Here is a 27,307-nt window from a genome sequence, read left to right as displayed (position 1 = left end):
TTATTTGTTGAGAGAAAAAGGGAAAGTGACTGATAAAAAGAATGTGTGTGTGTGTGTGTGTGTGTGTGTGTGTGTGTGTGTGTGTGTGTTTGTGTGCGTGCATGTGTGTGTGTGTGTGTGTGTGTGTGTGTGTGTTTGTGTGCGTGCATGTGTGTGTGTGTGTGTGTGTGTGTGTGTTACCTCCTTCACTCTTGTGTGTGTGTGCGTGTGTGTGTGTGTGTGAGAGAGAGAGAAAGAGAGAGTGTCCATTGGAGGCCTGCATTCAGTTGTTAATGAGTTGGCCTGGTCTGGCTGTGACAATGCTATGAAAGAACCTAGTAATGAGCAACTTCAGGAGCACTAATTGCACAATCTCTACAATCCACGTGCACTGTTAAGTTTTGTGTGTGTGTGTGTGTGTGTGGTGCAAGCAAACATGCAAGTGCGCACACTCTGCGGTCTCGCCTTTCTCAATTCATAGTTATGATTGATTGTGTTTAAAGAAATAAGCAAATGACTTTGTTTTCAAGCAGCAGGTACCATAGGCCATGTTTACCTACTCTATGCTATTCCAGTTCAGGCAAACGAATGAATCACTGGTGCCTTGAACCAGTCTGGAGGTTTTTGTAGTGTTATCAATAAATCAAACTTAGGCAGCTCCAGCTACAGGGAACATATCATCTAAAAGCGAAATCTAAATAGTTGTAGTTAACCCTCGATCTACCACTACACAGCCACATGCTCAGCAAAACTCAACCTAGTAGGTCAACCCTGTGTATAGCAGTGAAAGAATCTTTGTTTGACCCCAAGTAACCTCTGATCGTGAGTGGCCAGTAATGATGAGTGATCATGTGAGTCTTACTCCTCTCTCCTGCAGATCATCGGCTGCTGTGTGTCCATCCTGGTCTTGAGCTCTGCACTCCCTGTGATGTCCAGAACCCTGGGTAAGTGACCCTACCCTGTGAAACCTGGCAGCAGCGAGTAGAGTAGTGTCTCTCTTGCTTCATCTAGGCTATTAGTAGGGTGCCCTATTTTCATAGTTATGGTTGAGGGTTTACTTAGTTCACTCCTCCTTAAGGAAAATGCTTAGTCCTAATGCAGTTCTTTTGACTGATCACTTGTATGCCTGTGGTGAAACACTGGACATCAGTGAGGAGGGAGAGAGTTGGAGAAGGAAGAGGATTAGGACACCACTCGCACAGGACATCAGTGAGGAGGGAGAGAGTTGGAGAAGGAAGAGGATTAGGACACCACTCGCACAGGACATCAGTGAGGAGGGAGAGAGTTGGAGAAGGAAGAGGATTAGGACATGACTCACACAGGACTCAAGGCTTTTGTAGACTTTTGACTTTCTGTAAAAAGAGTTGTCGGGCCAGGCCTTTTCTTTTCTTGTCGTTTTTTCGCAGAAGCCCATTAAGGCACAGGCCCGATTCAGCCTCTCAGTTTTAGTTGTGCCGTTTTGGGGAGTTGGTTTGGCTCCCGTTGTGGTCCGCCTGCTCCAGCTTCAGTTCTGCCGGCGGTAGCTGGCGCTCAGCCATCCACAGTAACCATGTCCTTTCTCCTCCGTCTGTTCCATTGGTTTATCGTGGAGGGAAATCTTTTGGCTGGACATGTGATTTACATAAGGTGCCTTCATCGCTGTCGTCTCCCATCGCCGTGGGTTTGGGGAGTCAGTGTTGCGGAGTGGTGCGCTGCCGTGCTGGTGTGCGTGTGTCTACGCATTCGTGCTAATGCTCTTGTCAAATCAAAGTGGGTGGTTAGCTGGATAACATGCTCGGTTGACTTTAAAATACAGGTTTGCTACAGTGGAAGTGAGTCATTCTTTGTGTGTGCGTGTGTGTGTGTGTGTGGGGGGGGTGTATGTGTGTGTGGGGTGTGTATGTGTGCGTGTTAAACACACATCCACACGCTGGGTTTATCTTTCAGTTGTCATTTTGGATGAAGGGAGCTCATCTCTTTGGTGTGTGTGTGTGTGTGTGCGCGTGTGCGTGTGTGCATGTGTGTGAAAGGGAGATAGTCTGAGAGAGTGGGTACCATAGAAGTGGTGAGGGGGGTCTCTGAGAGATGACCACTGACCATGGGAATTCTGCTCCCCCTGCCCCCCCCTCCCCCTTAAGGTTAACGAGTGAAATTCCTCTTCTCTTTGCCATAGAGATTTGGGAGAAGAATGGAAGGCCAGTGTGACTGCAATGCCAGTAATAAACACACCTAGCACAGACACAGCTGTTCAAATAACACCGTGGTGTGTGTGTGTGTGTGTGTGTGGTTGAGTACAGTGACTCATTCCAAGCTTTACAAAATATCAACAGGTTCTGCTTTGTGGCATTGAATGCAAGAAAGAATAGATGCATGGAACCAATTGAGAAAGAGTGGAGGAGAGAGCAGAAAGAAAGAGAGAGGAGGCCTGTGGAGAGGTAGAAGTGGGGGTGAGGAGAGGGGGGGCTGTGGAGAGGTAGAAGTGGGGGTGAGGAGAGGGGGGGCTGTGTGTTGAAAGTGTGATGGGAAAGGTAAACTGTACCTTTTTTTTTTTTTTTTGCAACTCAACCTTTTTGCTCAAAGATTGAACATGTCACAACAGAGGAATTTCAGCAAAAAAAAGGGATTGCCTCAAGCCTTTCCTTGACAGATTTCATTTAGCATAAAATCAAGCAGAACACCATCACCAACATTAAAATGCTCTCGGAAAATGGCTGTAGATGGGTAGACACAGTAGTGCTTTGTCAGGCATTCTCTCTTGGTTCTCAATATGAGCGTGGTGAGCAAAGCAGCCTGTGCAACCAGGACTGCAAACGGTTCCCATCTCGCCACTATCAGTGCGCTCCACTGGAGTGAGGAGTTTAGTTCCCTGTGAAGCGCTATATAAACGTAACGTAACGTAACGAGTGAAGCTAGTGTTAAAGCATGGAGCAATTGCCTCATTTAGTTTTGATTTTGTGTTTAATGCAAGGTCTCGTGTTTTTTTTCTTCTTAGCAGTGGGGGTAGGCCAGTCCGCAACCTCCAACCACAACCTATGAGGCCTAGACAAGCTTGTTTCTGACTTCACTAGACTATGAATGCATTATTTGTGTTGTAAGACATGTTAAAAAAAATGAATGACGCCAGTACTACGCACAAATTCATCATTTAAACTAAAAGGGCAATCGGAGAGTGGACGTCTCTCCACCAGGTTTCACTTACGCTATCATTGCGAAAAAATAGGCTACTATATAGAAAATACTTTGAAGTTCCCTTTGAATCGGATCTGTTTCAAAAATTCATAGGTTTCCCTGAGCCTGTGCTACACCTTTCCACCAAGTTTTGTGAAAATTGTACCCATAGTTTTTGTGATAATATTGTTGACAGGCATACCGCACTGTAGCAGCCTATGGTGGAGTAAATTGAGGCTTCTTGATGGTGCACGCCACTAATGTCTATGAACCCCCAATATGCTTAGTGCTTAACTACCGTACAAGCTATGACAAACTATTGTTAACTAGAATACATTATATACAAGGCCGTATCACTTTGTATTGTATGTGATCAAATACACAATATTCAAACCAAAACAATTGCACCCTAGACTAACGTCTATGAACCCCCAATATCAAGACATAAATTGCTAGGCTACAGTAGTATCACTCACTGATGTGCAAAATAATCACTTACAACAAACTGGAAAATGGTATGCTAAATGCTTAAATATCTGGCGGAGACTGGAAGTGCAGAGATGAGATGATCTCAGTTAAGTAAAGAAACTTCATTACAGAGAATTCCCAGGAAAACACTGACTTGACTTGCACAATACAGATTGTAGAGATTGTAGAGATTGTCTGAGAAATGACGCACCGGCCTCTCTGTCTGCCCTTCCTGTGCTGTAGCATTTGATCAGTGCTTATTTCAAGTTCAACTAGGGTAGTGCTTAACTACCGTACAAGCTATGACAAACTATTGTTAACTAGAATACATTGTATACAAGGCCGTATCACTTTCTATCGTATGTGATAAAATACACAATATTCAAACCAAAACAATTGCACCCTATACTATACTTTGACACTATTTAGCTAAATAAGTCAGTTTTTGCTCCTTTATTAACCCCATGCAACCTTCTATCCCTGCCCAATTGGCATCACAATCACATGGAATCATGGTGATATAGCCACACAAAGGCAAACCCAGAAAGCATGCAGATGTTGCACAATCAAGTTTTTGAATATTTGCTACTTTGCCCACAATATCTGGATTCCATTCCACAGATTTATGTGTTTATAATTATAGTTATGTAGTTTTTTCAACCCTCAATGCTATAATATAGAATGACACGAAAATTAGAAAAACAGTATCATTAGACATTAATGTTGATTCCATGGCTACGGCCTTGGATCAAGGAGTAGGAAGGTTGGATCGCTATCCTTTGGTAGCTTCCGATTAGCTCCCATTTTTATTCAAGGTCCTCCCAAAACGAAAAAAAAAAAAAAAAAACCTTGGCCATATGACAGAGGAGTAGAGTAGTGATGTAGACTACAGGATTCTGTCAACAGATTTGACGTAAAGGCTGTGGGGGTTATAGAACGTTGGCACATCACTGCCAGACTGGGGCTATTTCAGTATGCAGCAATGTCTAATGGAGGATATAGACGTGAGACTTACACAAAGGCACACACACACACACACACACACATTCTCCTCCTGACTCTCCCCCTCGCTTCTGTTCAGAATCCCCTGGGGAGAAAGTTTGATGCAACTTTTTTATCTGCAGTGTCCTAAAATGCACAGTGCAGGACTGCAGGAGTTCTACAGCGGGGGAAGAACAGGAGACAAATGCTCACGAGCACACACACGCAGACACACACACACACACTCACTGCCTTGTACATGAAACACATGACTTATAACAGCGGCAAATGAGATCTAATTGCGTCCTCATATCTCTGCCTGAATGACAGTGTGAGATGGAGGGTGGTTATGCCATGCGTCGGCAATAGCTTTGTGTGTGTGTGTGTGTGTGTGTGTGTGTGTGTGTGTGTGTCCGGCTGGTGGATCATCTCTCTCTGTCTGGTTGACAGAGTAGACGGCAGACATTAAGACAAAGAGCAGGTCCTCCTCACACCAGTGCTGTCCACTGACAGCAGCCCACAAACAGTATCGATCTGCTGCTGGACAGAACTCCTCTCTCTCTCTTCTCTCTCTCTCTTCACTCTCTCTCTCCTTCTCTCTCTCTTCACTCACTCTCTTCACTCTCTCTCCTTCTCTCTCTCCTTCTCTCTCTCCTTCTCTATCTTCACTCTCTCTCTCTCTCCTTCTCTTTACTCTCCCTATGTCTGCTGTGCAGCATTTTTTCCTGTAAGCATTATGATGGGCTGATTACCTCACCTCCCAGCTCCTCATTCTGTCTGTAAAGGAGGGAGCTCTCCCTCTCCCTCTATCCCTTTCTCCCTCCCTCCTTCCTTCCTTCCCTCTCTTTAATATCTATCTCTCTAAAAGCACTGTTTAAAATGCCCAAACCTTTTGCCTCGGTGCCAAAAGTGAAAGAAAGCAGGGAAGGAAAGTTGACATTGCGATCCAAACATTCTACATCAGAAACCCATTGAACTGGCTTGTCCTTCCAGGTGATCTCACCATCGCCTTCAGCCCTCTTCTCTTCTTTCTCCTTACACTCCTCCCTCTCTCTCTCTCTCTCCCTCCCTCCCTCCCTCTCTCTCTCTCTCACCCCCCTCCCTCTCCCTTTTCTGTTGTTTTCAGGCAATTTTGCTAAAGGCCCCCTGTTGCTTCGCGTGCCAACTGCTTACAGCTGCTGCAGAGGCATCTTTTATCCGGACGGGAATCGATCAGCTAATCTAATCGCCGGGCAATGGTTACGGAAGCAGCTCCACGCTCAAAAACAAAACAAACAAACAACAAAACAAATACGTCATACTTGTTACTGTGCCCCCGACTTCTGAGGTGTGCCGTGGGTTTGGTGCAGAATCCCAATTCATTTATCCTCCTGGTGGAATAGTGTGCCCGTAACTGACCCTGTGCTCTTAACCAATCAGTAAATTAGCCTCGTGCTTTTAAAAGCACAGGAGAAAATGTGTAGAATAAGACATATCCTTGTGTTTTGCAGTGTATGGAAAAAAATGTATTCTTGTGTTTTGTCTTGTTTGCGAGTCAGAGAGAGATCCCTTACAGTTAATGTTTTTATTTTTTTAATCCCACGGTTGGAGCCTCTTTGAAATGCACAGTGAGAGGTGTGGTACACGCACATTGAAGTGTGTGTGTGTGTGTGTGTGTTTTTGATCGGCATTGTTTGGGCCTTGTGCGTGTGTGTGCTCTCCGGGTGTTGCACGCTAGCTGGGCCACGCCACTCCATCCATCATTCATCGCTGTCCGTGGAGGTGATGCCGCTAATCCGCCGCAAAAGGTGCCAAGAGATAAAGCGGAACGAGTCGGCAGGGTGACTCGCACCCAAACATCGGCCCTGCCTGCCTGGGAGTCTGTTTGCACAGCGTTCTGCGTGTGCTAGATTGGACAAATAAAATGGCTGTGGGAACACGACCTACGGCTTGGAGAGAATTTGTCAGCTCCAGCACCAGTAGACTGAATTCTTGAATTTCCCCTTGGGGATCAATAAAGTATCTATCTATCTATCTATCTATCTAGACTGCCTTTGATGCTGTCCGTCCGATTTACTGTGTGTCTTCTGTGCTTGTTTGTGTGATTGTGTCTCTTGATGCAGCACGCCCCCCCCCCATGGTCACTGTTGGGTCACTTCCTTCTCCCCCTTCTCTACAGGAATAACCCGCTTCGACCTGCTGGGCGATTTTGGGAGATTTAACTGGCTGGGAAACTTCTACATCGTCCTGTCCTACAACCTGTTGTTCGCCGTGGTGACGACCCTGTGCCTGGTGCGCAAGTTCACCTCCGCCATCCGGGAGGAGCTGCTCAAAGCTTTAGGTACCATCTGAGGATATCGCCATAGTAACTGAAAGCTCTAAGCCAAACCGCTCTCACTGCTGTAATAGTTGTCTGTGCCAGGCTCCTGACCACTTCAGGTAGAATATAGAAGATATAGAAAGTAAAACATTTGCTATTTCAGTTGCTCTTTTAAGCATGCACATATAAACGCAAGCCTATTCTTGTGGATGTCTAAATGCCACACCTTACTCTGTATGGATATCTAAATGCCACACCTTACTCTGTGATTGAGTTGGCATTTCTCGTATGCAGATGCAGAAGCTGCATCTCTTTTAGTCTCTGTCCTCTACAGAGTCTCAAACATTCTACACACACACGGTCTGTCTGTGAGCCTGTCAGGTCATTGAGGGGCAATAGTAATTAACCCTGGCAATTGTGTGTGTGTGTGAGACAGTGTCTGCACGAGCATTTATGTGTGTGCTTGTGTAAGTGCATTTATGTGTGTGTGAGCATGTCAGACCCTGTGTGTGTGTGTGTGTGTGTTGGCGTGTGTTGGCTGGCAGGCGAAGGGGAGCGAGAGGCTGAGTCACATCTCCCTCTGACACCAGACTCTGGAAAAGAGCTACAGCCTGACCCAAACACCCAGCAGAGTTGGTGATGGGGAGGCAGGGGTGTGTGTGTGTGTGTGTGTATGTGTGTGTGTGTGTACATGCTTTTGTGTGTTGCTTAGATGGAGCAGGGCATCAGTAAATACAGCATCTCAGAGGGAAGAAGATGAGGGAAAGAGGAGAAAGGACAGGCCATGGTGTTTGAAATCATTCTGTTTATGTGTCTGAGTGAGAGTGTGTGTGTGTTGAGAAATGTCAGGCACGACACTGTTGCTGTCTGTGGTGCTGACCGGCTAAAATCAGCTCTCTCTCTCTCTCCCCCCCCTCTCTCTCTCTCCCTCCCTCCCTTATCTCCCACTCCGCAGGCTTGGATAAACTCAACCTGTCATACAGCCCCACCGACCCCGAGTCTGCCAAGCTGTCCAACGCCAACGGCCACCAGAAGACTCTCTAAAGAGACAACCATCACACACACACACACACACACACACACACACTTTTACATTTTACAGACTTAGAGACTTTTCACATGAATACACCCAAATACCTGTTGGAAGTGGAATGCGCCTCAGTGATGGAGAGAAGCCGAACGGATGGCGGAGGACTGGTGAGAGATAGGCAGAGCAGAGCGCCGGCTCAGTTTGGCTCCGTCCGTACCAGGAGGAAAAGGGACCCTGGGACAGCAGTTCACCAAGGATGGAGGATCCATATAGGACACTGGTGCCCCACGTCTCATGACACTCCACTTCTCTCCACGGAAGAAGATGGACTGGATGAATGAGTGGAATCGAGGCTCTGTGAAGACAAACTTACTTCACAGGCTTTCCTTTGTGACAGACTCACCATTTAATGTTTGTTTACTTTTGTTATTTTTTTTTATTTTATGTTTTTATTTTTTTTTGCACAGATATATGGTAGTTGTACCATCTTTGCTTGACCTCTATCTTTTCTCTCTGTCTTTCCTTCATTTGTCTCTCTATCTTTGTTTGAAATCCTGAAGTATTTTCAGTGCCAGCTTATTGTTGTTGTTGTGTGGTTTCCTGCTTTCCTCTCCTGCTTCACCCTTTGCCCACAGGGTGCAGAGGGTGGGCATGCTCGTGCATATGCAACTCATCAATACTCATATGTAGAGTTGGGGAAAAAAATACTTTTCGGAGAAGGGTACTTGTTAGAAGTTGTACGATATCTACATTCTGCAGGCTAAACAGACTACACTGAATTCCCTCATTTTCACAAAGATTTTACACATGTAGGTTCAAGGTGATGTCAGTGAGCCCATCTCATCAAACCAGGGTGGTTTGTGACGGCTGTTGTAGTCTCTAGAAGTCTTGTCCAACTGCACAACCATTTCAATACTATTCCATGGAGTGGCGAGGGCGTAATGTAGTTTAGCTTTTGGGTGCTTTTTAAGCTTGCTTTGAAATGACATTGCCATCAGGAATGCTTTCATTCATTTTTTTCTGTGTGATGCTTTCTACTTACCAACCAGCCTTTTTTATCTTAATGTACATGCTCCCATCTGAGCGGAAGTTGCTTAGGACACCCTCACACCTCAGAGAACACCAGTTGGTGTGTTGCACATTAACATGGAAGTCCCCTTCTAGTCACCTGGGGGTCCTGTTGCTGTTATGGACCACTGGCTGAAAATAATTTACTAACTCGTTAATGGTCAGTTGTCCTCCAGCTGACAAAAATGAGCTAATCTAACGTTAATGTTACTGACTGAATGTCACCACAGCAAGCATTTACAAAGCCGTTACCCAGTGAGCCTGACCCTTACATGCCGGCTTTGCTGGAGTAGGACTGTACTGTATATGGTACTGTGCACACGGCCTAGCAAGGGAGCTAGCCCTGCTGTGTTCTGATCGTTAGGAAACAGTTTTCTCTTGCAACATTGGGACGGGCAAGATAACCTTGTGAGCCAGTCGGTGTCGGTGATGTCTGTCCTGACCTTATTGGCCAGTAAGACTGGAGCCAGATCACAGATCACCAAACAGCACTGCCAGCTCCACACACCCAGCCAATGAATGAGGAAGAAGGAAATGTAGGAATGCATTGTATTTGTTTACACTACTTGTGTGTGTATAACAGACGGTCTCTTGAAACTCCACTGTCACGCCGTGTGTGGACTAAGAGCAATGGGGCTTCACAGCATAAAGGGATGACGTGTTTACGGACTATAAAATTAGTCTCATAGGTTTAGGGGTTGCAGTGGTATTTTCTTTCTTTATTTTTTTTCAGGCACACTTTTTTCAGTTTGTTCTGCACATTTGAGCTGTGTGTGTGTGTCATAGTGGTCATCCATATGATGGTCAAGAGAAACCGGAAGCTGGGTGTCAAGCTATGCTAGTACCTCATGCTAGAGCAAAGTTAGTTCATGCTCTTTCTAGACATTCCCACAGAAGACAATTAATGTGAAAACTGGTATTGTTTCTGTTTTACAACTTCTTTTTTGTTTGTTTATGTATACTTTTGTTTGTTTATGTATACTTTTGCTCATACACAATGTGAATAGTTCACTATAACTCACAGTATCATCATTAATTTTTTTCACTCCTGGCTGGAAATGATTACCTGAAGTCAAATCTCATCTTCTTGTAAATGTTGTATTTATGTGTATATAAGCCACACTTTTTGTATTGAGCTCATTTGAGTCTTTGAGCCTTTGTACAGCCTGTGTGTGTGTGTGTGTGTGTGTGTGTGTGTGTTTTTTTTTTTTATTATTTAGATGACTCTTATTCTGGCTGTGTGAAAATCTGCGTTTTCTCTTTTTCATGAAAACTTCACCTCTGATGCCTTAACACTTGGAAGGTGTTTGCGTATGTGGATGTCTACGTTTATAAGTGTATACTCCAGATAGGTCTGTTTTTCATTTCAGTGTCTGTTTGTCTGTTTGTGCACTTTTTACAAAAAAAAACAAATTCACTGTGAAGCCCTCTTGTGAAAATGAAACGCAGTATAACTATAAGGCACGCCAAATAATAATAATAAAACTTGAAAGAAAAGGCAAAAGGAAAAAACTAAAATGGCTGCAGACTATTAAAATGTCATTCCCTGCAGTTTCTCTTGTTAGAAGCCTGATATTTGGTTATCCTAAATTTGATTTGTGGGTCAAATTGTATTTTAATTGAAACTCATATGGTCATTCAATACTTTTACTCTGCTCTAAAGAAAAACTCTGGGGCTAACTAAACTGTTTAAACCTGTGATGATACCGTGTTCAAGGACAAGACATTTAGTGAAAGACCTCAGTCAAAGAATTTAACATGCGGCGCCAAATTTACAGATGGATCTGTCTTTGTGAGGATTTTATGGTTGATGTAGTACAGTATGTGATGTAACTTGGATACTAAATGTGTTGATTAGATAAAATGTACAAAGAATGCTGAACCCCCCCCCCCCCCCTTTTTTTCTCTCTTATTGCACAACGTGGATGCCGTATGTTTAAACAAAATGGAGGGGGAAAGAAAATAAGGTGTTTATTGTTAATGTTCAATCCAATTAGAGGTCGGTAGAACTGCTTCAGGTAGTTTTTTTAACTGCACATAGTGGCATCAAACTCCTTGATACACACTCTGATTGGCCATTAGTACAAGTGTAGACATGTGTATGTGTGTGTTTGAGTGTTTTTGTATAATAATTGGTCGGGGCTTGGTAATTAGGACTTAAAACCAAGAGATGGCACAGTGCAGCCAATCAATCCTTTTTTATTAGCCGGCTGAAGACAGGAGGGGAGCGGTGAAACCACACATACTGTGACTGCCCCAGCTGGGTGGCTCTGTCCTGGCAGAGCTGCCTGATAGATCATTCTCCAAGCCATGATCACTCCAAGGTGTGTGTGTGTGTGTGTGTGTGTTTCTGTTTGGTCATTCTTTGCCTCTCTGCAACGGTCCATCTCCCCTCCCGTCATCAGCACACGAAACAAACGATGAGCAACACCTGCAGCGGCAATTGTTCATGTCAAAATAACTAAGCCCTCCTCACACTGTATATTCAGTATTTTAGTAGTGGAGATGCTTGTGTGTGCTTCCTTCACCTTTGCAAGCACTCACTCCATGCTAACTGCTAATGATTCAGAAAGTCTACATAGCTTTTAACAATATAGATAAAATAATAATACAAGTTGTGGGGATCGTCCAGACTGATTAATTTGGAGGTTTGAGGGTTGCCCGTTTGATGTTGAGGAAAGATAAGGTATCCTTTGATCAACACATTCATCCGGCAATTCTGCAGCTAAACACCATTAAAGCCTGGTGACGTTTGGTGGCTAAGCCAAGGTCTGGTTAGAGTGATGCCTCTGCGCTGCCTTACAGTAGTTTCTGATCATTAGAGGTGCAAATTCCACACTAAGTGGCTATCTGTCATGTCTATGCATGTTTTATTTGTTTGTTTTGCGACATATGTGAATGTACTTTATATTTGCAAAGATGTTCATTTCTCTGTTGTGTTTTGTCTTTGTTGTAAGTGTTGTAAAATAAAAATGATGACATCTGCATTTACAATTTTACCACTTTACATTAAAGTTTTGCAATTTGAGGAAAACCTTGGTTTCCATTTTTTCCACGCAGTGTAAGCCTTGTTGGCCCGAGAACGACAGTTGACGTCATAAAATAAAAACACCCCCGTTGCCATAATAATGCTTAGCGGGAAACTCTTCATAGTGGCATGAAAAACAAAGCCCACCACCACGTCCCCACACCCACGCCCATCCTACTCAGTTCATCATCAAAGGCTGAAGGTGTGATGGTAGAGAAAGTCCCTGTCTGCGTTCTGCGCCGCTGTTCTGCGTTGTGTTCCCTGCCAAGCTGGGGTAATCAGCCCGGCAGGCGGAGGATCAGGCAATTAGCCCCAACCACAACCCCACCTGCTGTCTGCACTGCCTGCTGAGGGCCTGTCAGTAGCCCATCCCTGCCCTGCCCCCACCCCTCCCTTCTCTCACGCGCGCCCGGGAAAGGCCGCAAGTTCCACTGCAATAAAACAGTTACACGGTAAATAAGTCTGGGATACATGCCCAGCAAGTTTAAATCCATGCTTGAGTGTGTGTGTGTGTGTGTGTGCGCACTTCAAATGGACTGGAGCTTATTTCCTGTAACATACCTCTAAGTCATGTCACATTTCAGCAAACTGACACAGTGTACAAAGAACACATTTCTCTTTACCAAAGGCAGCACAGGAATGCAATGCAGCAAACTGCTGGTAAATATGCAACAAACCTAAATGAAATTGACAGCAGAAGACACTGGGCAGTGTGGCGGCCAGGCACCGGACTGGCGTGGCTGGCCACTCACAGGACCCGCTTGCTGTAGGCGGCCCTGCAGAGGGGGCATGTGGGACGCGTCTCGGGGCAGAAGAGCTCGAAGGCCTCCAGGCAGGGCTGGTGGAAGAGGTGTGAGCAGGACAGGAGGAGCACATGCCGGGTTACCCTGCCCCGCCTGGGGCCAGGCCTGTGCCCGTCAGGCCCAGAGCAGGGGGGACACAGTGGGGTCAGGCAGATGGGACAGTCCTGCATCTCTCTCTGGACAGCCTAGGGAGGAAGAGGAGGAGAGGAGCAGAGAAAGCCTGGTTGGATTGGAACTTGGGAACTTGGATGCATGACTGTGAAAATGATGATGATGATGATGGTAATGTCAGGGATGGGCAGTGTTTATGAAACGTATTTAAAATACGTATTTCAAATACAACATAGTATTTTGTAATTTGTATTTTATTGGGTTGAAGAAAATGGCTTCGTATTTTGTATCAAAATACTTTATAGGTGTGTGTTTTTGTAGTTGCCAAATATGTTTGGTAAAACCAATTTTTAGTGAATTTTTTTTAAACCGCTCAGTCCAGCATCTTGTTTTTGTTTGCTTTAATTTGAGTTAACAAAATAAACATTTACTTGCGTACTTACACCCCCTCTCTCTGACCAACCTCAAGTTTCTTGAGAACTTTATCCATCAGTTTCTTGAGAATATTTAACCATTCATTTTTCTGACAATATTTAAGCATCAGTTTCTTGAGAGCTTTAATCAGTGGAACACATGCAAACCATTATATGGTTCCCCTGCAACATTGCTCAAAAGGTTGCCACATCTATATGTTATTGGTGTCATTATAACCCCATTTAGCGCTTACAAAGTACCCAATTAGTTTAAAACCAACTAAAAAACTAATGATCTTACTTCAGCAGCTTCGGAATATCATTATGGGCATTCAGCTGCCTGCCCGCATCATAACTCAAACCCCCTCCATCCACCACATCACTCCAACAGTTCCACTGACTCCCGGTTCAGTTCCGTATCCAACCCCCCCCCCCCCCCATATTTGTCTGACCTCCTCCATGTTCCCACTCCCTCCCGCTCTCTCCAATCCTCTTCTTCCATCACACCTGTCTGTCCCCTCCGCCCGTCTCACCTCCATGAGGAGTAGAGCATTCACACCTGTCTGTCCCCTCCTCCCCGTCTCACCACCATGAGAAGCAGAGCATTCACACCTGTCTCACCTCCATGAGGAGCAGAGCATTCACACCTGTCTCACCTCCATGAGGAGCAGAGCATTCACACCTGTCTGTCCCCTCCTCCCCGTCTCACCTCCATGAGGAGCAGAGCATTCACACCTGTCTCACCTCCATGAGGAGCAGAGCATTCACACCTGTCTGTCCCCTCCTCCCCGTCTCACCACCATGAGAAGCAGAGCATTCACACCTGTCTCACCTCCATGAGGAGCAGAGCATTCACACCTGTCTCACCTCCATGAGGAGCAGAGCATTCACACCTGTCTGTCCCCTCCGCCCGTCTCACCTCCATGAGGAGTAGAGCATTCACACCTGTCTGTCCCCTCCTCCCCGTCTCACCACCATGAGAAGCAGAGCATTCACACCTGTCTCACCTCCATGAGGAGCAGAGCATTCACACCTGTCTCACCTCCATGAGGAGCAGAGCATTCACACCTGTCTGTCCCCTCCTCCCCGTCTCACCTCCATGAGGAGCAGAGCATTCACACCTGTCTCACCTCCATGAGGAGCAGAGCATTCACACCTGTCTCACCACCATGAGGAGCAGAGCATTCACACCTGTCTGTCCCCTCCTCCCCGTCTCACCTCCATGAGGAGCAGAGCATTCACACCTGTCTCACCACCATGAGGAGCAGAGCATTCACACCTGTCTGTCCCCTCCTCCCCGTCTCTGGGATTCATTTCCACCCCATCTCAGAAACATTGATTCATTCCCCCATTTCAAATCACAACTCAGAAACATTGATTCATTCCCCCATTTCAAATCACAACTCAGAAACATTGATTCATTCCCCCATTTCAAAACACATCTGTTTAAAACTGCCTATTCCATCTGATGACAATTGTGCTGCCTTTTTTCTGTTGTTTTATTTATATCTTTTATCATTATTTTCTGCTTTTTAAATGTTTTATGTATGCCTGCATGGTGTCCTTGAGTGTCAAGAAAGGAGCCTTTAAATAAAATCATTTATTATTATTAATGTCAGAGACCTTATTGTCTGTATTACATGTCAATGTACTATAGACCCTTTCAACAAGGTAAACAAAAACAATGCTTGAACGTTCTATTTGGGCCCCAATCTACTTCCTCTGCATTAAGATAACATAGAATGTTAAAAAGGAAGTCTTGTGGGGACAACTATGATGCTGATAATGGAACTCTCTTGAAAGGGTCCATACAATGAGTTTGAAGCCGTTATTTTAAGGTAATAGAACTGCATTGGGTTGCTTTCTGTGGCTGTCAGTAGGTACGGTGGTTAGTTTGTACCACTTGACAAGTTCAGTTGTGACTTGTTGAGTACATTTCTGATACAGTAAGCTATGAGATGTTACAGGCAGGTCAGCATAGTTGATCTGTTGACTGTTTGCAGATTTAAGGCATGTCTGGTAGGCGCAGAAAAGCTGTTGCTCTTAAACACTACCCACTTTATCAACAGAGTCAGTGTAGTGATGAAAAAATAGATTAAATAGACAGATATGGAAGCTTTAAGTGATTCCATGCTCCCTTTAAAGAGTATTTTTAGTATTTTCAATATACACAAATACAGTATTTTATTTTGATACATGGCATGGCTACTGTATTTTTCTAGTTTATTTTAATACACTTAAAATTAGGATATTTGATATTTTATTTGAAAGTACATTATTACAGTATTTTTGCCCATCCCTGATGATAATGTGGTCAGTAGTGGTCAAGACTGATAGCTGATTGTAACTGCAGCTGACACACACACTGTTTGTTGTTTTGATCTTTCATTTAATTTCATAAAAGGCGCTTTATGGCGCTGAAAAGCACCAGTGTGCAGACCTGCCACGTGACAAGGGAAAAGTAGGTTGACTTCCTACTGTTGTTTCTATCCTTTTTTTCCATCGTTTTACTGTTCTGCTTAACTTCCTCAGCGACAACATGTACAGTGGGACCCTGATCAGCATGTCAGACTGGTTGGATAAGAGAGGATTTATGCTTTACCATATTTATGGCAGGAAAGCGACTATGTGTGTGTGAGAAGGTGGTTTACCACTGGCACAAGGCTAATCATTAAACGAACGACCGCCTGCTTTCACTCGTGGGACAGACAGGCTTGGGGGGTTTTAGAGCGCTTCATAAACGTCTGATAATGAGCTTGGCACGGCTTCCTGTGTTTGCCTTGGTGTGAGCGTTGATGATCGGACCCTGCGATAAAACAACCTGTGAGGTTCACTCTCTCTCTCTCTCTCTCTCTCTCTCTCACGCCCACAACACACAACACACAGGTGGAGGTTGAGCAACTCCTGCCCTGCCTTTGACCTCTTTTACCTCTCCCCTCCTCAACCCCCCAACTCAACACTCACACACACACACACACACACACACACGCATTTTGTGAACGAGATGCCGTTGGCTGGCGCAAAAAGGCTCCCAGGACGCGCAACAATAAGGCCCTTTTCTAGCACGGCAAATATCACCTCTCTTTTCACTGCTTTTTGCGGCCGATGAAAGATCTAGCGTGCACCACGGGAGCTGCTGGTGTTTTTTTGTAAACACCGCGGATTATGGCCACTCATTCAACCCCGTCTGGGAGAGAGGGCGGGCCATCACATCACAGCCATGCCTTTCTCTTTTTTCTTTCTTTCTTTTTTGATATTCCGACGGAACATCTGTGCGTTTGAGCTTTTCTTTTTTCTTTGTCCGTTTGCAAGTGTTGGCACGTTGAAAGTTGAATGGCACAGCTATATGGTGAATCGAAGTGGGATTAGGCATTGACGAGATGGTCTTTGATAGAGTGCATTTTGCCGAAGTGTTTGTGTGTGCGTGTGCAATGACTGTTCTATTCTGTTCTGTTCTCTTCAACGTTTTTCCATTCACTCGTTCTCCTCTATCAGGCCCGGGCTACACTGGGTCTGGTGTAGCCAGTTCCATTGATAATAGTGGAAGCTAATTGTTGCCACAGACACTTCAGTTACGTGCCTGGTGCGGCTGCCCCATCAGCCCCAGGAGGTGTCGAGTCCTACCTGCTCCTTGACCAGCTCCCAGTCCAGGGCCTGGGCACCGGGAGCGCACTTTGTCTCCAGCTGCCTGAAGATAAGGCGGCTCTGGGCCACTGAATGCTCGATGTCGATCAGGAAGGCCTCTGTGTCCGTGTGGCAGGCCTGCACCAGACTGTCACTCATCTCCTGGAGCTGCAAGCGTAAAAAAAAAAAGCATGTGTCACGAGAACAGGAATTGTTTTTCTCAGCTGTGAGCAGACGCAAGGAGCCAGACTACAGGGTTGGAACCGGCTTAGGTACACAGGGAACATTTTAGGTTGGACACTTTACAGCGAAAACACACACACACACACACACACACACAGACACACACACACAGTCACACAAATAAAAACTGTCTGTAGCAGGTCCTTATTGTTGTTCCTTTGACATCACGGGCCATTTATAGCCATGTTTTTATCGCTAATTAAACAGCCGTTAACCATTCAGACCGACAGGGCTTACAGGCAGGCCTTGTTGGTGAGGACAAACAACACAAGGGCCCTGGTGAACTTTGCCTCCACACAGGCAGGGGGTGGGGTGGGGTGGGGGGTAGGGGGGTGGGGGGGGGCAGGTGAGAGTCTTTATCTCATCAGTTTCCCTGCCTAATGTGTTGACCGACAACAAAGCCGACACAAAGCAGAAGTGAAAAGGGGATCGCTGATGGGGTATCTGGGGAGGCCTTTTGTCAGACGTGTGCTTCCTCTCTTCTCATTAATCTAATCACTCTCTCTCTCTCTCTCTCTCTCTTTCTCTACTCACATGTTAAGACTGAACTGCCGGTATCTATGTAAAAAACAGTTAAACCTTAAGCTAGCAAAATATCAAATGACTGCAAATGTTATTCATCTTGCCCTTCCCCTTCAAAACGTAGAACATTGACACACTGACATACACGCACATCATTTCCAGTGTCATGTGTGGACAGGACAGTAGTCAACGCCGGTCACCATGTATAAGGACAGTGTTAATTGGCTCGTATAAATGTGGGGCTGACGGTTTATGTATTGCTGTAAGTCAGCTTTATAGACATTGGCAGGGATAAGATCGCTTTGACAGTTTGCGTGTGAGTGTGAGGGTGTGCGTATGTGGGTATGTATGTGCATTTGCAAGCATGTGTGTGTGTGTGTGTGTGTGTGTGTGTGTGTGTGTGTGTGTGTGTGTGTGTGTGAAAGAGACACATACTGCATGTATATGTCCATACAGAGAGAGAGGGGGTATGTATACTGTATATATATATGTGTGTGTGTTTTGGGGGGGTGAGGTTAGGACACTGCTCCTCATCATCTGATTTGGGGTGGGGCAGGAGATGACAGGGGTGAGCCCGTCCCCCCGTCCCGTGCCGAGGCACTCAGGCTGATTAAGAGGCCGGCAGATTGACGGCGGCGCTCGTGTCTTTTACCCCATCCATCAGCACGCTCCCCGCTCCACACTCCACACGCCAGACAGGTCCCCCGTCCCCCCACTCAAGGGCAGCTGAGGGGCACGCAACGCGGCTCACGCACACTCACTCGCCTGGAGGTTCAGGGGCAACAAATTACATACGCGCATATACTCACTTACACATATACAGCACAAACACACATACACATATACAGCACAAACACACAAACACTCACACACACACACACTCACACACACACACACACACACACACACACACTCATACACACACGCACACACACACACACACAAACACACACACACTCACGCACGCACGCACACACACACACAATCATACTGTATCCATACATTTACTCAAGACAAAGGTAATGTCACCTCACATCAATCTCATTTGAAGCTAATGGTGTCTCTCACATTGTCTCTGTCTACTGGGCAAAATGAATACAGAGGACATGGACACTGGACATGAACATTATGAATACATAATGTAACCCACCTAACTCCAGACATAAGGAAGCAAATTGAGCTTTCTACTCTTTTCATTATTGCCCTTGAAAACGACACAACTCATGAGATATATGCAGAAATAAATATCTTTATACTAAATATTTATATAGTTATGCGGATATGGTGGAGCAGTGATAACACCACCTTCTGATAAACAGTTGGCTTGGGTCTGATTCCCAAACCAGCTGTTGTGAGTCCATGCTAAATACCAATATTTAACTTTATACTGCTCCCTAATTAAACAACACAGGAATCATACTGGCTGGTGCATATTATATATTTATGTATCTAATGACATTGTAATGTGTCTAAATTCATTTTGCACTGCTTCCCAGTCCCAGCATACAAATTCTCTTCTTAGAGAAGAAGAAATCATCTCCCCTAAAAAGTCCTGAGCCCAACCTGGCAGGTCTTGGCCATCCCAGTGGCACCTCACAGACGTCTGAGGGACAGGTGGAGCTCACTAGATGGCAATCTTCCCTTTCCCTGCTGGGCCGGGTGGGGTGTGTGTGTGTGGGCGGGGGGGGGCAGAGGCCAGCGGCCCCTTCAGCCCTGCCTGGCTGCCTGTTACTCTGGCTGCCTGCTGCTACTGCCGCTGCTGCTGCTGCTGCACCGTGGGACTGGCTGCTGTCACCTAATGCCCTCAATACAAGGCTGCCTGCCATGAGGTGGGCTCAGTTTCAGCAAATAAATCTGTATGTGTTTAATCTACACAGAAGATCTACTCAGGACTTTTATTTTAAATAAAAAAAAAAGCACCGATCATATTAAATTTGTTGCCAGGAATATCAGAAATGGAGCAAAAGAAAATTATGTCTGAAAGCGTATGGTAGTGGATGATTGCTGATACCAAAACATTTTTTCTGAGGGAAATGGAAAGTGAAGGAATGTGTCACATTGTCACATCTGGGGTCATTCCACTCTGGCATGCCCAAAACAAACGACTGGACCCCCTTTCTATGTGCATTTCCCTGGCTCTCTCGGCTGACCACAAAACCTTTCACACAGCTGGTGTGTGTGTTCTACTGATTAAAAAACACCAACACCCAGTGGCCGAGGGAGGGAGGCATGAAAAATGAGAGTGCGGGCCCTGTTATGCCTAGCCCTCATCATTTACAAAAACTCAAATCATTTGGAGCCTGGGCCTGGCAGGTAAACACTCCGGCGCTGGACCCGCTTTTGTGTCTGGCCCCGAGGAATGTCCAGCGTGTTTGACCGAAACACACACTCTCCCTAATGAGTTTACAAACAGTGTATAATTCACACGCCATCAAAGACCTCCTCAGCTGCTTCAATCGGCCCGGCTCTCGACTTACCCCCCCTCCCCCCCACCTAGGACCCCTACCAGCACCCTCCCCAGTCTTGAGCCCCCTCCTTCCTGTCCCATCCCATTCCCCAACCCCACCCCCCCAGCCGCCTCTCCTGCCCCCAGTGACACCCCGGCCACAGCCTGAACCTTCAGACCCTGCGCAGGGACCTGCTCTTGTTTGCCCGCGTCAGTCAACGTCAGCGTGGTGTCCCGCGGCTGAATGCGTCAGGAATGTCCACGTCTGGCAGGATCAGGCGGGGAGAAAGCCTGAGCCTCTTTCGCAGCGGGAGCGCGGGCTTTGGGAATGCAGGCAGCTGATCAGCCGACCCGCCGCATGCATAAAGGCTCATTGTGATGTGTGTGTTCGATTAAGCTCAGGGGCACCATAGGTTTGATTGACTGACTCCACTTCAGCCCTGGTTATTACCTCCGCCAAGGAGATTATATGTTTTAAGTGCGGTTTGTTTGTCTGTTTGTCTGTATGTGAGATGGATAACTCAAAAGCCATCTGCCTGATTTTCATTACACTTTACATTAGTGCAAAGGAGTAACATGCTCCAAGGATGCACCCATTACGTTTTGGAGTAGATCTGACCAACAGGGCGACTGAGTGAATATGTCCTGAGTCTATGGCCTCCACGTGCCCTCCTAGTTCATGATGAGTTATCATTCCATCTACTAGGCTAAAGTATAAACTCTATGGCTGCCTGTAAAATTTTCTTTACCTTGGTCTCAAAGAACCTCTGTCTCAGCCGCTTGTCTTTTGGTGGGACAGATCGCCGGACGTTTCGATACCATCTCCGAGCTACACAGCCCCTCCACCATGCCTGTATTCTTGGGAGCAGAGTAACAGAAGAAGAGATATATTTTACACCTACCCTTCTTTTACAGTCCCTCTCTTCACCCATGGTGTCATTCTGACATCACATTCTGTCTCTTATGGATACAGCATTTTATCATTTTGCAATTGTACAACTTCACCAGAACTAATCTTACTCATCCGTTATGTTTACAAGTGTTAAATGATGCATATCACAGTGTTGACACATAAAAGCTATGAAAGAAATGTCAGGGAGACGTTCTCCCATCGTCCATCTCCGAGTGTCCCTACCTGATGACACACTTCTCCCTGTAGATGCGGGCTCCCTCGTGGATCACCCGTGTCTCATACTGCTCCCTCCTGCACATCGGACAGCATTTCTTGCCTGAGTAGCGTTCGAAAGCTTTAAGACAGGCCTGTGGGGACAGCCTGGGGGTTAGACCGGCATTCAGACACTCACACTAGCAGACCTGCCCACGTTGAAGGTGATGCAGTCAGAAGGACGCGCTAACAAGCTAGTGTCTATGACCATATGGGTTTGATGTTGTCTTCAGGATGGGCTAGTGCATTCACAACCCTAGCATACTACTGAAACTATTGCCCCTTAGGACCAGCACACAAGCTGACCCACAACACTTGGATGAATTGTTTCAGATAGACACAAGTAACAGAAGATCATATCTAGATAGATAGATAGATAGATAGATAGATAGATAGATAGATAGATCGATAGATAGATAGATAGATCGATAGATAGATAGATACTTTATTGATCCCGGGATCTATCTATCTATCTAGATATGATCTTCTGTTACTTGTGTCCCTATAACCACCTGCTTTTACCTGAAGCCAATCATATAGTACACTATCTGTGTAGTGTTTTATAAGCACAATTATAAAACCCCCATGGTCAAGCTGCTTAGCCACTAGTAGATATGCTTTGTCACACACATTTCTGGTCACAAGATGTATTATATAGCCCTTGTGATGGGATAATTAAACCGTTTAATGGAGAATTACATATTGAATAATAATGATTACTACCAACACACTGGTGCTTTGTTAGAGTTATATACAGTAGGAGCCAATAAGTAATATGGTGTTACATATTGATAATAAGTGTTTGAATAACTGTATAGTTACAATTTAGCAACTTTTGCAATAGACAATAAAGTATGACTTGTGACTACACATAGGATAGAGGAAAATATTACGATCTTTTTGAAAACAATGCCTTGTATTTCTACCCTACCTGTGCCAAAAAGATTGAATGTGTTCCTCCTCCATCTTTGTTATTAAGTTAAAGATTGCATACCTAATTTAAAGGCACACTATGCTGGTTTTTTAGCTTAATATGCAAGTTGTTTAGTTTAATTTACCTTCATTTACCAGCTTCAGAGTCATTGGAATGGTTATATGACTTTTTTCGGGTTGAATGGTGGCCGTCTCGCTTCCCCCTAGCGCCTGTGAGCGGAAAAACCACCCTTGCAACTGTGGGCCGGCGGGCCGACGGCCTCAGTGTCAGGAAGTATAACGAGTGTAACGAATTGCTTTACTGCATTCAAATACACATACACGCCAGGCACCGGCTAGAAAAAGGTAGCGATGGAGTTTCTCAGCTATTCGTCATGACAGAGCAAGCGAAAAATAAGCAAAAACTGAAAAAAAAACAGTAAGGAAATTGCCAATACTGCATAGTTTACCTTTAAGTAATCTGTGGAGAATCAAATGATGTATTGATAAATAAAAATGTTTCAACATACCTTGTGAAATACATGAGTACAAGACAGCAGCACCTGCCCAAAGACAGAACAGACATCAATTTAACATCTATTACAATAAACTGATATGCAAGCATCTACAGTATCAGCAAACGTGTGTAATCATCAATTTGAACTTGAAACACTCCGTTGGTGTAAACACGTTCAACTGACTCCAGCAGCAGCAGAATCCTAATTCTTTGTTTGGCCTGGTACTTCCCTAAACACGTGGCGCAGCGATCAATGAGCTGGCTTGTAGCCTCTAAATGCTCCTGGCATGAGCACAGCCCCAGGGGCACCCAGAAGGACAGATTGGTTTTCACTATTCCTCTAAGTGTTTTTTGTCTAGTCCTGTGAGATGTGTGTGAGTGAGAGACAGAGTGTGTGGGTGTGTGTGTGTGTGTGTGTGGGTGGGTGGGTGGGTGGGTACGGGAACAGGTGTGGATGTGGATATGTGTATTGCGGATGTGGATATGGATATGTGTTTACTTACTCTGAATGTCAGTGTGTGGATTTTTTGTTGTTGGAGAATGGAAAGCAGAGCTAGCTGTGAGCTGTGTGTGTTTGTGAGTGCACAATTTGCGAGTTCTGTATGTGTGTGTGTTCATAAAGTTGGCACTTTGGTGGGACAGTGTGTGTGTGTGTGTGTGTGTGTGTGTGTGTGTGTGTGTGTGTGTGTGTGTGTGTTGCTGCATTGATTTCTCATTGTTTTTGGCCTCCATCAAAAAAGGGAGGAGGCACCCCATGGAGCTCAATCTATACCCGACAGCTCCAAAAGCCATTAGACTGCACAGGCCCTACCACACACACACACACACACACACACACACACACACACACACACACCACTCAGTAGGCACACAAAGAGAGTTCCACACCACAACATGATTGAAGGAGAGAAAAAAAAACAGCCAGGTTTCATGAAGGAAAGACACAAATCCACCACCACCACCACCAGACTACGCAGAAAGAATGTGTGGCCTGTCTGTGGAGCAGGCCCTCAGTGCACCTACAAGAAACCTGCACATCTCAATACACATCCAACGGCTCTCCTTTCACATGCTAATTATGTGCAGACACACACAACGAAACATCGCTAGTGCATAGTGTTTGATGTAAATAAATGCAGCTTTGCCTCTTGTCTTCTGTTACTGTCCGCTGTTTTGCCTGAAGTTCTAATTAACATTTTTTTCCCTTTTCCTCACAAACGCCCCCCTCTCTCAAACTAATATTTACACATGCATCTATGGCAACTGTGCTTTGTGTGAGCAGCCCTTTCTCCACTGCATTCTTGTGGAGATTGGCATCTTAAAAGGGGATCAGAAAGGTGTAAACCAGTGAATGACCCCCTCACACTAACCCACTGATTGCTACATCATCACGTCACAGTTGAGTTACAAGGCAGTATGGGTAAATTTGTACAGTTGTCCACACAGATTAGAGCATACAGGAACTAAGGGTGGGGGCACTGGGTTTGGGCATGAGGGGGGGGGGGGGGCAGGTTGGGGGGGGTGCTGAAGGGGGTTGTGGGTGGGAGTGTTCAGAAGAGGTGTCTTTCAAAAAAAATCTCTGTGTACGCTTGGAGAATACAACTGCCATTGAGTCATGGCAACATACCTTAACGGTTACAGTGCATAACTCTCAGAGAAACCACACCAAACACAAGCAGAGCAAGCACGCCATTAACCAAGGGTTAAGGCCCAAACACACACATACACACATCACACATGGTCACACACACACACACACACACACACCCACACACACACACACACACTCACACACACACAGGAGAGACTGATAAATTAATATTTGTGCAGGTACAGGAGGACCATTTCCATTTCACAGTTGTTCTTTTTTTACCTTTTCACTAGCATGTGTTTGAAGAAAATGTAGGAAAAGGATCAATATAATAATGCTTGGGAGTGTTGCTACCAAAAGATAACAGTGGCAGGACGCATCTCACACATTTTTGGACAGCTTCACAACACTCGTGGACTTGACAACATTGCATTATATGCAGCATTTCCACAATGGTGATGTCTTTAGTTTGTGGAAGAGCAGGCGTGTCGCCAACAACACAATAAATGATTCACTATCAAAACTATTCCAGTCATTTTTTTTATCAAAAGGTTGGTCTGGCAGTCTACCTGGTAAATCATATTTCACTTGCCAAGCACCTTAGCAAAAATAACTAGGTTTACCACTCTTCCATCCTCTTTATTGGAATATCCCAACCCACATAATTGCATCTTTAAGTCACCCACACTTGGGCCTCACTCTTGGGCCTCACTGCAACCTCTAAAGCAGTGTTTCTCAAACTTTTTCAGATCAAGGACCACCTAACCAATAAAAAAAACCTCACGGACCACCTAGCTAAAAGAGTAGATAACAAACAGTATATTACACAATAGGCCTACTCACTAAACCACCTTGCTCATTGTCTTTGCACCTTGCTTATTGTATCAGGAGGATTCATATGATTTTAACTGGCGTAGCTTACATAGGAAGTGTTGCAGAACTGTTTGAATTACATACAGGTTGGAAACAACTCATCTACATTATATTTTACCGTCTGCTCACGGACACTTGAGATAGCTTGCGGACCACCAGTGGTCCCCGGACCACACTTTGAGAAACACTGCTCTAAAGGTTCCTCCTTTAGTTCGTTCCTTCCTGACACTATAGTCAACATTGAATACTTAGTCTACAGTGCGTGCATGCTTATGGCAGAATAAGATCGAGTGATGGTCAGGATTAAGGGATGCGGCAGGTGTGTGTACCTGTGGCTGCAGGCAGAACTCTTCCTTGCAGATGACACAGGGCTGTGTGTTGTCCCCCTCCTGGACGGAGCGGGACTTCACCTGCTCCCACTCCGCCTCTGACAGCCTCCTCCGAGGAGTCTCCACCAGACCCAGCTTCTGGGCTACAGACAGACACATGCCTGTGACCTTCAGACCAAAACACTACGAACAACAACACAAAATACAAAGGAACTGCAGTAATATAGGCTAAAAACAAGTGATCAGTGATGCATTTACCTGGGATTCTCAGTAGGCCTAGGTGTGCAGCAAAATATCAAGTTCATTTGCAGAGCTAGTTCAATAAACTGAGTCAAAACTCTCTATTAAAACTCTCATCCAGCTTGTAGATTTGTTCTAAGTAAATAGGCCTAAGCATTTATTATGAAAGACATTCCTACACTCTTATTTTGAACTATGCATAGACTGAGAAAGAATACCCAGCGTTAGAGGTGGTGGTGCTGGGTCCAACACGTACTCCCTCCCATCCAGTGACCTCTGTGACAATGAGTGTTGTGGTTTGCTGTTCTCGTGCCTGTTTCTCTGACAGGGTCTCTGGCCTGGGCCTTTCACTCGCAGTCTGTCTCTCACTGGGTCACTCAGTGACAGCCTGCGGAGCAAGGATCTTGATATGTGGTCTTGAAGAGCGACAGCTGTGATGGCCATTTTTCCATTTTCTGACTTGGAGTTGCAACACTGTAAGAAAGAAAGTGGGTGTAACAATTGAACAAAAAGCTAGGCCTATTCACAAACTTCACAACATTATATCTATTCACACTTGATAATCAGTCATCATCTTCCTTTTTTATGTGATATGTCAGCATTAAACATCATTGTAGATTAGGCACTGTCTCATGGCTTGCCAAATGATGCAATAAAATGATGCACGCAATCTCTGTATAAATGTTTATAAACAATCACAGAGAATAACAGAGTGGGCGAACGAGGAATTAGTCTATTTTTAAGTTGTAACCACAATGCATTGAAGTCGAGATGAATGCTTCATCTGAGTCATAAGAGCGTACTTAAGCTGCAATATGACACTACATGTTATGTGTCGATACAATGTTTTGGAGAAGCAGCTGTGTATCCCTAGGCATTTGACACTTCAACAGTTCAAAAACGGAGAGTTATTGCAAGATAAAACAGAGTATGTTAGTAATCAGCTGATAGTATTGTTCTCTGACAATCAGACACATGTATTAACCTGTTCACGCTCTTTGATAACGCACCATGTTTAAAGACATGGACAGAAAACAGTTTCAGTTTACAACCAAGACAACCGAGTGTGAACTATTAGAATAAACACGAGTTCGCTAAGATAACTTAGACTGTGTGTAGTAGCTTAGTATTTTCATATTCGTGCGTGAACCTACAAAAGGTGCATGTAAAAGAAAACCCCAAACCTTCCGCATTGTCACTAGAGGAAGTTCCGCTGTTTGGATGGTTGCTTAGAGACGGAGTTAATCAAGTCTTTGCTCAACACTTCCAGCTCAGCGCACTGAGGATCACACTGGACTGGTGAGAATAACGATAGAGAGACACAATAAAGAGGGATTGCAATTCTTAGTCACAAATGCACTTCCTCCTAATTTTATTCAAACCAGCATAACATTAGACCAGATCATAACAGAAAATTATGTGATTTAGCCGAGACGTTTTTACTAGACAGGCACATTTTCTAGGCCTAAGCATGTGTAAGACACCCAAAGCATGGTCATTTAAATATTTATTAGGATA

General features: G+C 45.1%; 2 protein-coding genes across 5 annotated transcripts in view; one reads left to right on the top strand and one right to left on the bottom strand.

Moving 5' to 3' along the window:
* lmbr1 (limb development membrane protein 1) overlaps positions 1-10,464 on the top strand; it is a 49,585-nt gene extending 39,121 nt beyond the window's left edge. Inside the window, exons 13-15 of the mRNA XM_042068889.1 lie at positions 857-923; positions 6,734-6,895; positions 7,830-10,464. Coding sequence (XP_041924823.1) covers positions 857-923; positions 6,734-6,895; positions 7,830-7,918 — 318 coding nt within the window. The 3' untranslated portion in view covers positions 7,919-10,464. The remainder of the gene's footprint in view (positions 1-856; positions 924-6,733; positions 6,896-7,829) is intronic.
* Positions 10,465-12,599: 2,135 nt separating this feature from the next.
* Positions 12,600-27,028, bottom strand: rnf32 (ring finger protein 32). Of its 4 annotated transcripts, none has more exons than XM_042067296.1 (8): positions 26,974-27,028; positions 26,008-26,263; positions 25,550-25,692; positions 22,770-22,802; positions 21,298-21,422; positions 20,912-21,020; positions 16,952-17,119; positions 12,600-12,988 (listed from the first exon to the last, which is right to left on the bottom strand). In XM_042067296.1, exons 1-8 carry the CDS (start codon positions 26,980-26,982, stop codon positions 12,749-12,751), a joined length of 1,083 nt encoding a protein of 360 aa, XP_041923230.1. In that variant the 5' UTR covers positions 26,983-27,028; the 3' UTR covers positions 12,600-12,748. The 4 variants fall into 4 exon arrangements, with proteins under 4 accessions (XP_041923230.1, XP_041923232.1, XP_041923229.1 ...); XM_042067298.1 differs by having other exon boundaries at positions 26,944-26,974; XM_042067295.1 differs by lacking the exon at positions 26,974-27,028 and adding an exon at positions 26,800-26,931.
* Positions 27,029-27,307: the final 279 nt, after the last annotated feature.

The sequence above is a fragment of the Alosa sapidissima genome, chromosome 17 (assembly GCF_018492685.1).
Source record: "Alosa sapidissima isolate fAloSap1 chromosome 17, fAloSap1.pri, whole genome shotgun sequence".
Lineage (NCBI taxonomy): Eukaryota > Metazoa > Chordata > Actinopteri > Clupeiformes > Clupeidae > Alosa > Alosa sapidissima.
The sequence above is the reverse complement of the archived record's forward strand: the minus strand, read 5'-3'. Positions and strand labels throughout refer to the sequence as shown.

Bases quoted from the DNA above. Each gene is read 5' to 3' on its own strand.
- rnf32 (XM_042067295.1), bottom strand. The intron at 22,803-25,549 runs GTACACACACCT...GTCTTTGGGCAG, and splicing joins AGTTCTGCCTGCAGCCACAG to GTGCTGCTGTCTTGTACTCA. The intron at 21,423-22,769 runs GTATGTTGAAAC...CTGTCCCCACAG, and splicing joins GTACTCATGTATTTCACAAG to GCCTGTCTTAAAGCTTTCGA.